Source organism: Nilaparvata lugens, chromosome 9, assembly GCF_014356525.2.
Source record: "Nilaparvata lugens isolate BPH chromosome 9, ASM1435652v1, whole genome shotgun sequence".
Taxonomy (NCBI): domain Eukaryota; kingdom Metazoa; phylum Arthropoda; class Insecta; order Hemiptera; family Delphacidae; genus Nilaparvata; species Nilaparvata lugens.
Window position 1 is genome coordinate 37,474,696 of NC_052512.1, and position 14,620 is coordinate 37,489,315.

At 35.2% G+C, this 14,620-nt stretch overlaps 1 protein-coding gene across 1 annotated transcript in view; it reads right to left on the reverse strand.

Annotated features, from left to right (window-relative positions):
* Positions 1-806: 806 nt before the first annotated feature.
* LOC120352966 overlaps positions 807-14,620 on the reverse strand; it is a 50,491-nt gene continuing 36,677 nt past the window's right edge. Inside the window, exon 5 of the mRNA XM_039435327.1 lies at positions 807-898. Coding sequence (XP_039291261.1) covers positions 807-898 — 92 coding nt within the window. The remainder of the gene's footprint in view (positions 899-14,620) is intronic.

Below are 14,620 nucleotides of genomic sequence, written 5' to 3' on the forward strand. Positions count from 1 at the left end.
CTAGAGCGATAGTAAGAGCATCCGACCGGTTCAAGAGATAACTCAACACACTAGAAAATGAGCTGTAGTTTCCTCCTCTCACACATTGCAGATTGGACAGTGCTTCTCACAGGCTAAGTAAACTCCTTTCTCCTTTAAATACAGATGAAATACACTTACAGTTGCCAAACGCAGCTGAGTTACACATCTCACCCATGAAAACAACAATTCTAAGCCAAGCTGTCCGCCCAAAATGAAGTTCGGATTAATCTTATAAGAAAGGACTTGATTTGAATTGATTGCATGCTCTGAATCTGCAGCATAGAGTGCTGTACTATGCTCAGGAGATATTCCTTACTCTATTTATCTCAAGGTTGTTGATAGATTCTCACAATGATTCCAATCAATCGTGACTGAAGTGAAAGGAAATTGTTGTTGCAATAGACCCAGTTGAGCTTGTTTCTGCTTCCATGAAGCCGGTTACTAGACAAGATAATTAACCATTCCAAATATATTTGTGGGTATATACTGTGTTCTCAAACTGAATATATGTGTTTACTTTGATCAGACAAAAAGCAGTATTGGCTGTGACATTTTGTTAATTGCAGTTTCAATATAATATAGATTATCCCCTCCATTAAAAGAATAGAAGTATAGATAGATAGATAATGAGGGTACTAGTGATTATCTGATATTATACATTCAGGTAGCCCTATCAAATGATTAATTGAAAGATAGTGATCAACCTACCATGTCTCTCTCTGGGTTATGTCCAAACTCCATGGCATAAGCTAAAATAATATCGTGCAAATCGATTTCACTTCGAGCTATCTATGGGCGTTGGTATTGAAAGAATTCTCCTTTATTCCCAAATTGAACGCCTTAGCCAAATACTCATAAGGTTTGGCAGCATATCTCACTGCAAAAATAATTATATCAGTCAGATCATTCATGAAACAATCAATCTAAACATTGGCCGTTTCCACCAATTAATTGTCAGCCGCAAATGTAAATATTATTAGCCTCCGATTGGTTTATGAGAATTAGCCAACTCTGAGTATAAGATGAAGGAGAAGGAGAGAAAGAAGAAGAATGAGAAGCCTATAATTATCATCAAATACATTGACAGAATGATGTATAACATTTCAGATAAAATATATATGTGAAAATAGTAGTTCTTTATACAACAGCTTTATGATAGGGGTCTTTGACTGAGTATTGTATAAATAAATAGTATGAATAGTATACTATTGTAGTATTGAGAAGCACGAGTTTCATGTGGAGTTAAGACACAAAAGTGGAAGTGAGAGAGTGTAGTGAGCAAACGTGTGTCTTAAAAATCTTACAAGTGCTTTAATTACCATATAAAACTGTTGTATACACTATTATTTTCATCTACAACCACTCTAACAAAGTACATTAGGGTATCAAATCCCTGACTTGTTAGGTTTAACCATAGACAAGAAATATACATCATTCTTATCCTTTATCAATGGTTGAACTTAGAAATCAACTATCGGGCCTTTATGGCTATGAATGGGAAATGATTGCCAGCTAGGTAAGCAAGGTTTTTGGCTATAAGCAGGAAGCTCGATATGCAACGTTACAAACAGCCATCACTGCTAGATGCTAGAGCACATCTCTTCTCATCACTTCTTCTTCTTCTCTCTCTATATACAGTCGAACCTCTCTATAACTAAAGCCGTGTTTTCGTAACGGGCAGACGATAGAATTCACTTTAAATCAACATTGGTTCTTAATGCAGGAATGGAATAGTAGAAAATAGTTAGAAAACCTTGACATAGTTGGTTTGTTTAAATTCAAATGTGGCCGGACCAGCGACATGCTGTATATGTCTATGTGGTGGGGAGGGGTAATCTTTAAACTCACAATAACTTTGTCTAGTGATGAGCTATCGATTCTGTTCTTTGTGGAATATATTAGCAGGGCTTGTGTACTACATATTGGCTATTTTAGTTTTTCAGAAATGCAATCATGGCAAGGCTAGAAACGTGTTTTCGTGTGTGGTGATTGGCGAGGGAGGTGGGTGAAAACTTACAATCCCCTATAACTTCGTTTGGGTTGAGGTAGAAAATTTGTTATTGGAGGTAGAAAATGGTAGAAAATAGGTAGTAAATCTTGGCATAGTTTGTTTGGTCAAATTCGAATGTGGCCGGGCCAGCAACATGCACGTGACCTTTACATATTTTCGCCAATATCTCCGTTATGCGTGGTTAGATTTCAGTTTGGTTTGAGGTAGAAAGTAGTTAGTAAATCTTGGTATATTTGGTTTGGTTAAATTCAAAGATGGCCGGGCTGAGAGGTCATTGACCTTTTAATATTTTCGATCATATCTCTGTTATCCTTGAGGTAGAAAAACTGTTATTGGAGGTAGGAAATAGTAGTAAATAGGTGGTAAATCTTGGCATAGTTTATTTGGTGAAATTCAGAGATGGCCGGGCTAACATGTCCCTGGTCCGGCACTTTAGTTTATTTGATATCTCTGTTATCTTTGAGGTAGAAAATCTGTTATTGGAGGTAGAAAATAGTAGAAAATAGGTAGTAAATCTTTGCATAGTTTGTTTGGTGAAATTCAAATGTGGCCGGGCCAGCGACATGCACGTACAGAAAATGTTGGATTCATCGACTTTCAGTATGAATATGTAGGGGCGTGTCTATTTCAGGACTGGTCTAAGGAATAGATCAGATTCGAAGACTCATTGAAATTATTATGTTGTACTAACATTTCAAGTAAATCAGTCCAGACGTTCAGTAGTTCAGACGTGATGATGCGTCAAACATAATTTTCCTATCCTTTACACAGTATACCTAGTATATAGCTAGGTATATAGCCTAGTATATAGCCTAGTATAGGCTAGGATATATAGCCTAGTATATATATGCATATAGCCTAGTATATATACCTAGTATATAGCCATATATACCCAGTATAGCTAGTATACCTGTACTAGCAGGAACCCGTGCTTTGCAAGGATCTATTTTCAAACTTGATAATCTGAAAACTTGACGTAATGAAATTTTGAAGAATCGAAAATAGGCCTATAACCATCCTTGGTTAATTAAGAATCTAGCCTATATGCAAAATTTTAAGTTAATTAGTCCAGTAGTTCAGACATGATGATGCGTCAAACATAATTTTCCTATCCCGTACGTACGTGTATAAGATAACTCTTTCTTTTATTATAGATACGATTAACGACTGCAAGAGATAAGAGTGTGGAACAGAATAGTTGTGAAACTATGATAGCGCCAGAAGTGTCTCAAACACAATAATAGGTACCACATGAACTTTTTAAAAGTGATTTGAAAAAAAAATGTTAAAACACCGGAACTGAAAGTTGTCAACTTTATCATTCTACCTCCATTTAGAGAGGCTTTTATTTGAGCCGATGGAATATTCTATCTTCTATATATTCAATATAAATATAAACAGGATACACACGACACGGATAGATTAAAAACTTACATTTAAACGAGAATTTTTAGGAGCTGGGCCCCCTTTGTCAATCAACAACTATGAAAACATTGAATTCATCTTCAAAACACTGATTTACCCTATTTTTTTTCAATTCAATACTTTACCGGCTAGATTTTCGTCTTATCTTAGGGGCAAGATGACGGAGCGACACAGTGGACTCTTGTCCATCAGGGCGACGAATGTGAGCATACTCTGGGTTTGCCTCAATCAATTCAACTTCTTCTACTGATGAATCTTGCTTTGAATTTCGGTTTATTTTCTTCAGCCAAACTGGTCCTGGGCTCACTAGCCAAGATGGTAGTGACTGTCCATTTGTTGAGGATCTCATGTGTAGGAACATTCGTTCATGAGGGGTGCAATTTGTTGTAGTACACAAAAGAGATCGAATAGAGTGAAGTGCATCAGGCAACACTTCTTCCCATCGATTTGAATCAAGTCCTCGTGATCTTAGAGCTAGTGTTATTGCTTTCCATATAATTCCATTATATCGCTCTACTTGACCATTCCCTCTCGGATTGTAAGGCGTTGATCTACTAGTTGCTATCCCTTTTGAGCCAAGAAAGCTCTTCAACTCAGTTGACATGAAGTATGTTCCTCTGTCTGTGTGAATATAGCTTGGAAGGCCAAACATTGATATTAATGAGACCAGGCAATTTATGACTGTTCTCGCAGTCATGTCTGGACAAGGAAATACAAAAGGGAATCTTGAGTACTCATCAACCATCACCAGTAGGTATTTATTTCTTGTTTTTGATTGTACGGGTCCTTTGAAGTCCATATTAATTCGTTCAAAAGGTTTTGTTGCCTTTATGAGATTTCCTTTTGTCTTCATATACTGTGGTTTTATTTCAGAGCAAATTGCACAATTGGAGCAAATTTTCCTCACATCATCTACAGTATAGGGGAGATTTTTCATTCTGAGCCAGTGGTAGAAACGAGTTACACCAGGGTGACAAAGTTCATCATGGTATTTTGCCAAAGCTGAGTTCAATGTTGAACAACCAGCTGTAATACACGAGAGAGTGCATCAGCTGGTGCATTTTCTTTTCCAGGTCTGTAGACTATGTTGAATTTGTATTCAGATAATTCTAGGCGCCACCTTTGTATCTTTTCATTTTTTATTTTTCTATTGTGTTGAGTGCCAAACATGAATGTGACTGATTTTTGGTCAGTGATCAATGGTGCAAGGCGTTCTGGGTCAGGTTTAATTTCTCCATGTTTTATCTCATACCCAAGGAACTTCAATGATTTTTTTTTAAATTTACATTTTTCTTCATTTATAGTCAAGCCATACAATTCAATTACTTGTTGAAATTTCTTAAGATTTCTGTCATGTTCTTCTTGATCTGAACCGCAAATGACAACATCATCCAAATAGGCAAAGCAGTCGTTCAAATTCTCTCTCTCTATAAGTCCGTTTATTGTACGTTGGAAGGCAGCTACTCCATTGGTTACTCCGAATGGTATTCGTTTGAACTGATAAAGTTTTCGGCCTACTTCAAAGGCAGTGTAATGTCGTTCATTCTCAAGAATCGGTATTTGATGGTAAGCTGACTTGAAATCTACAGTACTAAAAATGTTGTACTTGGCAATTGTGTTTACAAGATCTTCGATCAATGGGAGAGGGTATGCGTCTAAATTTGTGAATTTATTAATAGTCTGTGAATAGTCTATGACCATTCGTTTCTTCTGTCCATTGGTTACAATGAAAGGCTGGGCACGCCAACTGGACTGGCTTTCCTCAATTATTCCTTCTGTAAGGAGGCGATTGACCTCATTCTTCATGAATTCATAGTCATCTTGTGGGTGTCTTCTGGATCGGGTAGTTATTGGGTGGCAATCGAGAGTTAAGTCATTGAAAAGGGAACATGGTTTTATCATGGCCTCCACCAAGAGGCAATCCTTCAAGGGTGGTGTGGTTGTAGAATTATTATCTATTACAAGAGGCTGTTTATTACCATTGAATGCTGAACTTATTGTAGAATGATTCATCAAGAAATCGTGACCAAGTATTACATTGCAACAGCATTCTTTTAATACCAAGAGTTTAATATTGTTGTATTCATTTCCTTTGTACACAATATTGCTATAAACACATGCTTTTGTAGCGGTGTTATGTTGAACAGATGCAAATCTTATAAAACAAGAATCTGATGCAGTTTTAAATTTATTTGTTTTTGCAAATTTTTCATCAATAAAACTGGCAACACTTCCGGTATCAATAAGAGCTGGTGTATTTATTCCATTCACCGAAACAATAATTGTAGCTTTAGAAAGATTACTGGCTATACCAGCTGCAGTAATAGTTGACGTAGTTAGTTTTTCTTTGAGCGTTTTACTTTTACACACATGGGAAAAGTGTCCAATTCGTGAACATTTATGACAAGTCTTTCCTATTGCAGGACATTCTTGAGAATTTGAGTGTTTTTTATATCCGCAACGTTGGCATTGAACGGATTTCTCTACAATTGCCTGTCGATTTTGGGTTACAGTATTAACATCTGAGGAAGATTCACTCAAGCTTATGTTTTTATTTTCTTCAACAGAGTTTGTATAACAACTACTTTTTAAGGAGTCGGCATATGTTTTTGCGGATTCAAGAACACGTGCTTGGGAAACGGTTTCTTGTAGACTCAAATCTCCTTGTTGAAAAAGTTTCTCTTTTATTTCAATAGAACATAACCCTGAAACAAGAGCATCTCTAATATGCTCGGTTTTGTTTTCTTCGGCTGACACTCTAGTGAAGTTACATGATAAGCTTAATCTTTTTAGTTCAGAATAGTAGTGATCAATGGACTCACCTATTTGTTGTTTTGCATTAGCAAAGCAGTATCGTGCATAAATTTCGTTCTTTGGTTTAACGAACATATCTTCCAACATGGATATAGTTTCTTCATATGAAGTATAGCTTTCCACAATTTCGTATAAAGCAGGTGATAAGAAGTTTACCAATATTTTAATTTTGTCTTTGGTTGTCGTTCCTTCTAAGAAATTTTCGAACGTCTTTTTCCAATGTTTCCACTCTCTCTCTGCCGTAGGCGAATCTGAGTCGATAGATAATTCCTTTGGCTTGAGAAACTTGTCAATATGTGATTCCATCTTATCTTCTTTGTAGTTACGGTTTTCAATCGTTTTTGTCTTTCTCTTTGTCGGCATTTTATTTGATTAAATTGAAATAAGTAAACTCTTCATTTGTAGAGCTTTAATCAAATAAAATTGAACATGACTTTCTACTAGTAATGGATCAACAACATTTGATATTTATGAATGAATCAATGACAACGAAAACATATGGTTTATCATATCATAGATATTACTACCAATTGATTGAGAAGAATTTGTTTCGGGAATAATGAATTCTGCATGACTAAGCACATAGGAAGTCTGTATTCAGATGTAAATGAAAATATTGATTGTCAGATAAATTTCATGATTCACCAAATAAAGTAAAGCGTGACATGAGATACATTGACTTTTTGGTGGTACAAAGTTCGCCAGGTAAGCTAGTTGTATATGAAGGTCCATTATCAATAGTCAATGCTGGAAAAAGACAGGCTCAATCACCAGGAATACTATAAATTCTATGAAGGACCAGTAAGCCATTAATTTTCAGTAGTTCAATCACTTCCATTATGGACACTGGATACATTATGGATAGTCAATACGTATGGAATTTATTAGCTACAAAATAAAAAATCTGGTGTGTTACACTCACACAACTTTCCTTGCTCATATTTGAAACTATGATCAGACTTCTGTATATGTGTATATATAATTGTTTTCAGAGTACTTTTCCTTTGTGTAAATTGTGAAACTCGATTATTTTTTTTGTCCTCATTTTTTCTAAGTCGTCAAAACAGATGTTCTACAGATGAAATATCTCAACTATGTGTTATTTTTATGAACTGCGCTACCTACCTACCTCATGCACGAGAAGGAGGTAACTAAGTCCATTTATCAAGGATGAGGTGAACCCCCCATCAGTTTCCCAGGAAGGAGACTCATGCCAGTTGATAGAGCTGATAAATAACTATACAGGGTATGAATTTGAAAAAAATCAGTAAAGTAATTTTTGAGAAAATCGTGAAAAACATGGTTTTTTAGTAATCATCCGCCAAGAATATTTCTTTCTCAAGAATATTACGGTGCTCCTGCAATTTTCTCAAAAATGAGACTCATGTCAGTTGATAGGGCTTATAAATAGCCATCCATGGTATAAATTTGAAGGGAATCGTTAGAGTTGTTTTCGAGAAAAATGTGAAAAACATGGTTTTTTAGTAATTATCCGCCATTTTTCCCGCCATCTTGAATTGAATTTTATCGAATTTCTTATTGTCAGATCCTTATGGTATAAGGACCTCAAGTTCAGAGTTCCAAGTCAATCGGTTAATCAGGAATGGAGTTATCGTGTTGACAGACATACACACATACACACACATACACACATACACACATACACACATACACACATACACACACACACACACACACACACACACACACACACACACACACACACACACACACACACACACACACACACACACACACATACTGGAACAAGGCCACAAACGGGGAGGTGAGAAATGAACATACAATGCGGGGAGGCTGATTTACACACATTTACACACATGTTAGAGATTCATTTTTTGTTTTAGAAGGTATATTAATATGTTTCTGATACAATTGTAACATTTTTTTTATGTTGAGTTAAAAAAAAATTACGCATTAAACCTACAAAATGGGGAGGAATGTGTGTACACTTTCACTGCACAAACTGGGGAGAAATGTGTGTACACTTTCACTGCACAAACCGGGGAGACATAGTGTGTACACCTCCAACCCACAATCCGGGGAGAAATTGTGTGTTTAGTTCAACTTACAAAGTGGGGAGAAAACTGGTTCTCAACACAAGTTCTGGCTGCAACACTCATTTTGCTAGGCTAAGATTTAAACTTGCAGGGCTGCCTATAGCATCTTATTCAAATGATAGTGAATATTTTTTTCACAAGTCAACAAATTCAATTGGTTGATTTGGAATAATATTAAATAAGAGGGTATAATTAATTGATCATGAAGTTCTAAATAATTGAATTTTCAATTTATTTCCAATTTCAATTTCAATTTATTTTCCTTTACACACATACATAAAATACAAGTAATATTAAATTACAACAAGAACAAACAACTAGCAAAATTAGTACAAAAAAAAAAAAATGTCCGTACAAGATGCTAATTCAGAATTTGGTGTAAAGGGGTGGGTCCACACTAGATTGGTAAGTGAGCACACAAAAACACTAAGTTCCTCTTTTACTTTGTTTAATTTACAGGTAGAAAAAATAGTTCGTTTTAATCCAAATACTAATATCATGTTTTATTTTTTTAGTCAATTTCGCGCAGCAGATATATTCTTCAGGAATTTTATTTATCAATTTAGTGCTTAAATATATAAGTTGTCTTCTGATGGTTTCGATGTTTGTATTGTACATAAGATACTTATTCGAGGAGGGTCTCAGATTGTACAGGTTATTGATTGTGTTATTTGTGCAAGGAAAATTAGCTTTATGTTTGATTATATATTTCGCTACATTTATTACGTACAACTGCCTAACTGTTAACACATTAAACTCTTTGAAAGTCAAGTCGGTTGGGTAAAGTCTGGGTTTATTTAAAATTGTTTTGATTATTGATTTTTGAATTATGAAAAGCTCTTCTAAGTGAGAATTATAACAGCCCCCCCATACGGATATACCATACTGAATTATGGACTGGACCAGTGCAAAGTAAACCATTTTTAGATGTTTTGAGTTCAGAATTTTTTTTGCTTTGTAGAATTTATAGGATAGATATATCATTCTTCTGCAAATAAATTTTATGTGTATGTCCCACTTCAAATTTTCATCTATTTGGACACCTAGATATTTGGTACTTTTGACTCTTTTTATAGTAGGGCAGGTGCAGTTATTGTTGCAGTTTGAGTGGAGTTTCAGATTTAAATTCTCATCAGGTTCACCAGTTGTATTGAATGCAAAGGTGATGTAATTGGTTTTTTCAATGTTCAGGCTCAGGGTGTTTTTGTCCAACCAATTTTTTATGAGCAAACAGTTCTGTTCTGCAATTTCATGTACCCCAGTCCAAGATTCCCCATGGAAAATAGCTGCAGTGTCATCTGCGAATGATATAGTTGTGGCTTTTTTTAATTTCAGCTTTAATAAGTCATTGACATATAATATAAAGAGGATTGGTGATAGTACCGTTCCCTGAGGCAAACCGTAGGAGGTCATTTTGGAGACATCAGTAAGTCCGTCGATTGTTAAAGACTGGGTTCTATCTCTCAAGTAGCTCTTTATGAGTTTTAGAAATATTCCCCTAAAGCCATATCTTTCGAGTTTATTGTAAAGAAAACTATGTGGTATAGTATCAAAGGCTTTTTTAATATCCAGGAAAACTGCTATAGATTTGTAATTGGAATTCAAGTTTTGTGAAACAGTATTAGAAAATTCAATTAACGCATCTTCGGTACTTTTCGCAGTCTGGAATCCAAATTGATTCTTATCTATTATTTTATGCTTGTTCAAATACACAACTAATCTCTTCTTTATAATTTTCTCCATGATTTTTGCTATATTACTAATAAGGCTGATTGGTCTGTAGTTACTTGGGTCCAAGGGATCTCCTTGCTTGAATAAAGGTTTTATCTTGGCGGTTTTGAAATGTTTAGGGAAGTAGCCTTGTTCAAAGCATTTGTTGAAAATCACGGATAGCGGCTGTGAAATAGTGTGGCTTATATGTTTGAGTACTTTGTTACTGAGATTATCCAAGCCTGGGGTGCAGTTATTTTTCAGCTCTTTTATTGTCGCTTGAACTTCATTGGAGTTTGTCGGTCTCATAAAGAAGGAATTCGGTAGAGGAGTTTCAATTACATCGTTGTTGAAATTGAAATTTGGAGAGCTTGTGGGATCATTGTTTATAGTTTTAGCCTGTCTCTCCCCAACATTGGTGAAAAAGTCATTCAACCTCTTGGCATCAACTCCAATTTTACAACACTCTTTCTTCCCCTCCCCGATAGCCTCATTAATACACCTCCAAAGCTTTGAACTATTGGTGTTACATTGTTCTATTTTATCCCTATAATAGTTATCCTTCGCCTCACTTATGAGTCTATTCAATGTATTACGATAAACTCTGTATGTATTTATCGAATCAGCATCTGCAGGGCCTTTTCTTATTTTATCATGCATTTTATCCCGTATAATAATTGATCTTATTATTCCGTCCGTAATCCAAGGTTTTAAGGGACGCTTTCGGCGAGGAATATACTTCTCAGTTTTACTTGAATCCATAAAACCATTGATAAAAATTGCTAGAATGATCTTCCTAGACTTCATTCATTTTATTGAGGACTTGAAGAGTCTCCTTCATTCATGCAAGATATGGAAGGACCATCTTGAAATATTAAATACAGAGTGGCGCAAAAATATGGGAACGTTTTGATGTGATGTTGGCAGAATTAAGAGGGTCAAAGAAACGCGATTAGCATGGCAAAATGTACACTGGAGACACTGGAGTGTACATTGGAGATTGATAATCCATGAAACAGTAGACTGTTCAAGAACGTGTACTGTTAATTGACTTAATATAATATCTCTATAGACTAATTTTTGGAGGTCGAGTTTTTAAAAAAGCGTAGTTTACACAGCTTTTCCAGTAAAAACGGTTAAATCCTCAAGTTTACTGTAATAACATAGTTCTATGGACGTACAGAAAAATTTATTATTTTCAATTCAGTTACTATAGTAATTTCTATGTTTTATATTGATCTTATGAGTATTTATAATATTGTAATTGTACATTACGTTCTTAAACAAATTTTGTAACGACATTAGGACAATCAATGATTTTGATTTCGTTTAACTCACGAAATAACTGTAACAGGACGGTAACGGTCTTCGGCTTCCTCTCTATTGTTATTGTTCCGTAATCCATTTCATTTGGGTTGAGCTCTTGAGATGTGTATATATCATGCAAACAGCTATGGAGTGCACAGCTTCATTCCTTTTATTTTTAATTCAATTTTGTCCAGCTTAATAGCATCACGGATCTCTCACTCACTACTTGTTATTATATTTACAGTCACAATATACGAAGTGAAATAAACTAATTATTGACCGAGCGAAGTGAGGTCTAAGATTCAAGTCCATGGTTTGGCATTTCTCTTTATGTTCAAATGTTTATATGTTGCGCATTTACAGCAAAACGCAGCAATAGATTTTCATGAAATTTGACAGGTATGTCCTTTTTGAATTTCGCGTCGATGTATACATGAGGTTTTTTTTAAATGTTGCATTTTAAAGATAATACAAAAGGAAAGGGAGTTTTATTCGAACACCAGTATTACCGTAAAAATCAGACTATACAATTATTCATCATAAGTCAGCTGTCTAGTGGACTAGAATACTGACCGTTCAAAAATATCTTTCCATCAACGTTAGTAGACAGTTGTCTACTAACTTTCTCTTCCCATAAGCTGAGATCACTATTCTAGTTTGGAGTTATTGATAGAAAACTTTTTTTCCACATTTTTCTTTTTAATGTGATGATTGAAATTGCAACAAATATTATTGAAAACAAATATATTTCTTAAATCATGGAAAGTCAGAAATGAAGTTTGTAGGAAATCCGCATTATGGTAGTTTATTTTTTCAATTCCAACACACCGATTTTTCGCCAACACAACACAGAATGTTCTCTGATGGGTTGATTGGATTGGCGTATCGACAGCAGCCAGAACTGATAACAGCGCTCACACTCACATTCCGGGACGACAAGTCACGGTACGATAGAACGGAAAGCTCTATGTATATTTAGGATTTTCTCTAGACATTTTTAATTGATAAATTATTTATTAATTTTTGAGGAAAAATAACAACAGGTCAATGTAACTTACTGAGCGCGAGGTCTAATGTTCACAGAACAACTAGTTTATCACAGTCAGCACTGTCAGCAGTCTTGCGTCTTTGACACTGTGATATTTTGTTTTAGGATGGTTATAAATATTGTCTTGTCTTTTCAATAGGAATTGTACATTAAAACACAAAATTTAACACAAAAATGTATTCTTCTTGATTTGGCATAAACAAACGTTTTTAAATTTTCTCTAAAATCCAGTTTCTTTGCAATTTTATTTTCAATCGAGAGTATCGCGAGTGAATATTGAGCCTTTCTTGTGCCATTGTAGAGCGCAAATACATTTTAATAGGTTTGACTTTGCTAAAACTACGTTCTGCACTAACCACGGGAATTGTCAGGAAATTGAATTGTGCAACCCACAAGTTTGTGAACATGTCTTCACTGTTGAACTTTTCAAATTAAACTCAACACTTCGCTCGCTATGAGCAGATTGGGGATAAAAATGCTTAGAAGGAGGAAACAATAGCCTATTCTCAAATCCGGAGAATTTTCTGGTGCCCCTGCTTGAGTACCGTACAAGAACATGTGATCAGTAAACATCACATGCTCCTGTTTCCAAAGAAATCGCTTTAAACAACAAATACTATAGTAATCTGTGACTTATTATTTTACATTGATCTGATATGAAGATAATATATAATGTAAGGCGCCAGGCGCTTTCTTGCAGTCAAAACACAACATAATGTACTCCGCGCAATCAACTACGTCCACTCATATTGCACGCAGGCGTCAGATGAACAACTAGTGAAAAGTATATTTATTATTTAGAAGAAGATTGGAGATCATTCACTATCACAAGCTGTTCAAATCTGAAATTGGGCAAAAATTCAGTTTTTTTATGACACCGAGGCGCCCCAGCCTCCCAGACCACGGCGCCCAAGGCGACCACCTCGGTCGCCACACCCTCGCGACTGCTCTGTATATGAGTCACTGTTTTTGACAATTTTGGTGGGACAACTTTCGAACCACTCTATACCAAGTTCAATCACTCTCCCAATCAATTTCTTGTGTGTTATGGTCAACAAAAGTTTTGCCTTGGGAGCCTTAGAAGAGCACGACGGCCTTGTTCACTCCCCCCCCCCACCAAGGACATAAACTCTAAGGTTGACCCTCTACCTTAAACTCTAAGCTCGACTCTAGTAGGTTGACCCTTCCCCTAACATGAACGCCTATGTTGACAGAAGAATTGAGAATTATGTACCCTATTTATGTTTATGTCTTTGGAGGGACAGATTCGAGGGTCCAAAGGTTCAAAGGTACCTTATTCAGAAGGGTGGATGCATAAAAAAAACAACTTTGAAAGCTGATATTCCTAGTACTTGATAATTTCATGTTAATCAAGCCTTCAATAACTGCAAGAGATATGCTGTATGTTGCATACTTCCCGTAAAGAAATTATGTACAACAATAAAAAACTAATTCCATAATAATGGTGTATTGCAATAGATTATAAGAACTGAAGAAATTTGTATTCATGTTTCACGAGTCACAACTGAACTGATTTACAAAATTTAATTATTTGAGTATACAATAAAGCTTTCCATGGATCTTTTGTGAGTACTGACATAAATGCTTAGAAGCTTACATTTGGGTTTGATAAATTATAATAACTTAACAGGTTAAAATAAGGATTTTAATGTCAAATATATTGAAAATCAATATATACATGATCTTGCAAAATATATATAATCATAATATAATATTATGTTGATCAGATATGAATAACTGCAAAAATCTGTAGAAAATGTCTCATACTTTTGCAAATAGAATAAATTAGAACATCTCATAACACTCGAAACATACAATGATTAGAGCATTCAAAAAATAATATTATGTTGGGCTGTTGTTGAGCCTAGAATGCCAATCTCATGCCAATTCATTGATGAAAACAATCAATGGATTATCGAATGAATGTATCCATTCATCAGAAGACTGGAAGTGAGGAAAATAGTATGAAATAGAGTTAAAAGATTAAAATATGATTTAAAAATTATTATACATTACAATAACCAAGCTATTATGATGTAAAACTCTTGTGGGTAGCCTGCTAAAAGGATATGTTGAGATATTTTTGAGCCTCGAATGCCAAGCTCAAGATTTTATTACTTCAGATTGAATCAAACACTCAATGGAATTATCGAATGTGCATCCATTCATCAAGAGATTGGAAGT